This window comes from Geospiza fortis, unplaced genomic scaffold (genome assembly GCF_000277835.1).
Source record: "Geospiza fortis unplaced genomic scaffold, GeoFor_1.0 scaffold4, whole genome shotgun sequence".
Taxonomy (NCBI): Eukaryota; Metazoa; Chordata; class Aves; order Passeriformes; family Thraupidae; genus Geospiza; species Geospiza fortis.
In genome coordinates this window covers 875,475-876,892 of record NW_005054475.1, presented here as the reverse complement: position 1 = coordinate 876,892, position 1,418 = coordinate 875,475, and the positions used below count along the sequence as shown (strand labels likewise).

The window sequence follows — 1,418 nt, the reverse complement described above, 5'->3', positions numbered from 1 at the left end:
GATTGGGCTCTGTGGGCCTGGGTTGGATTCTGTGGACCTGGGTTTGGATGCTGTAGATCCAGGGTTGGATTCTGGGGTTGGATTCTGTGGGTCAGGGGGTGGGCTCTGCCCCAGGTTCCCAACAGGACCCTGTGAATGTTCTCTCTCCTTGTCCTCCTGCCTGTGTCTGGCATCTCCTTCCCTCAAGCACCAGATTATTCCAGGAATTTATTATCATTATAATTCCTGGAATTGTCCCATTCCAGAAATCATTATTATTCCTAAAATAACTCCACATTCCCCCCTTCTATCCCAGCCTGCCTGGCTTGGAACTTCTCTTCCTTGTCCCCAAACCTCATCCCCCACCTGGGATGGGTGGCCAGGGCCTTCCCGGGTTCTGGAAGGAGCTGGGAGCGCTCTGGGCATTCCCAGCCCCCGTCGCTGTGTTTCAGGACCGCTTTGGGCAGTGCTTCACCACCAAGGTGCTGACGGAGCCGCTGGGCGAGGCCAGGTGAGCCAGGCTCTGTCCCTGAGGGGTTCGGAGCCACCCCTGGCTCTGGGGAGGTGGCTGGGCCCCAATGTCCCCGAGAGAGGGTGGCTGAGCCCCAGTGTCCCTGAGGGAGGGTGGCTGGGCCTTGGTGTCCCCGAGGGAGGGTGGCTGGGCCTTGGTGTCCCTGAGGGAGGGTGGCTGGGCCTTGGTGTCCCTGAGGGAGGGTGGCTGAGCCCCGGTGTCCCTGAGGGAGGATGACAGGCCATGGCTGAGCCCGGATGTCCCCAAGGGAGGGTGACAGGCCATGACTGAGCTCGGATGTCCCCAAAAGAGGGTGACTGAGCCCCAATGCCCCTGAGGGAGGATGACAGGCCATGGCTGAGCTCAGATGTCCTCAAGGGAGGGTGACAGGCCATGGCTGAGCCCGGGTGTCCCCAAGGGAGGGTGACAGGCCATGGCTGAGCTCAGATGTCCCCAAGGGAGGGTGGCAGGCCATGGCTGAGCCCGGGTGTCCCCAAGGGAGGGTGACAGGCCATGGCTGAGCTCAGATGTCCCCAAGGGAGGGTGGCAGGCCATGGCTGAGCCCGGGTGTCCCCAAGGGAGGATGACAGGCCATGGCTGAGCCCAGTTCCCCCGCAGCCTGGAGCAGCACCCCGGGGCCCAGGCGGGGCGCAGGAGCAGCGTGGCCGTGGCGGTGCCGGACGAGGAGGAGAGCCGTGACACCGTGCGGCTGCACGACAAGGACGAGGTGGCACCGGCGCCTTCCCCGCCCCCTGGCCCTCTCGCTGTCCCCGGACACCCCGCTCACGCCTCGTTTTCCCGTCCCTTTCCAGCAGAAGAACCTCCTGAGGTATTACCTGTTCCAGGGAATGCGCTACGTGTGGCTGGAGCGGCGGCAGGCCTTCTGCAGGGTCAGGTACTGCCAGAGCCCAGCGTTCCTGCTCCCTCG

General features: G+C 63.8%; 1 protein-coding gene across 1 annotated transcript in view; it reads left to right on the top strand.

Annotated features, from left to right (window-relative positions):
* The first annotated feature begins 350 nt into the window (after positions 1 to 350).
* Positions 351 to 1,418, top strand: part of ATP13A2 (ATPase cation transporting 13A2) — a 21,446-nt gene continuing 20,378 nt past the window's right edge. The window contains 3 exon segments of the mRNA XM_031062975.1: positions 351 to 490; positions 1,109 to 1,217; positions 1,303 to 1,385. Coding sequence (XP_030918835.1) covers positions 351 to 490; positions 1,109 to 1,217; positions 1,303 to 1,385 — 332 coding nt within the window.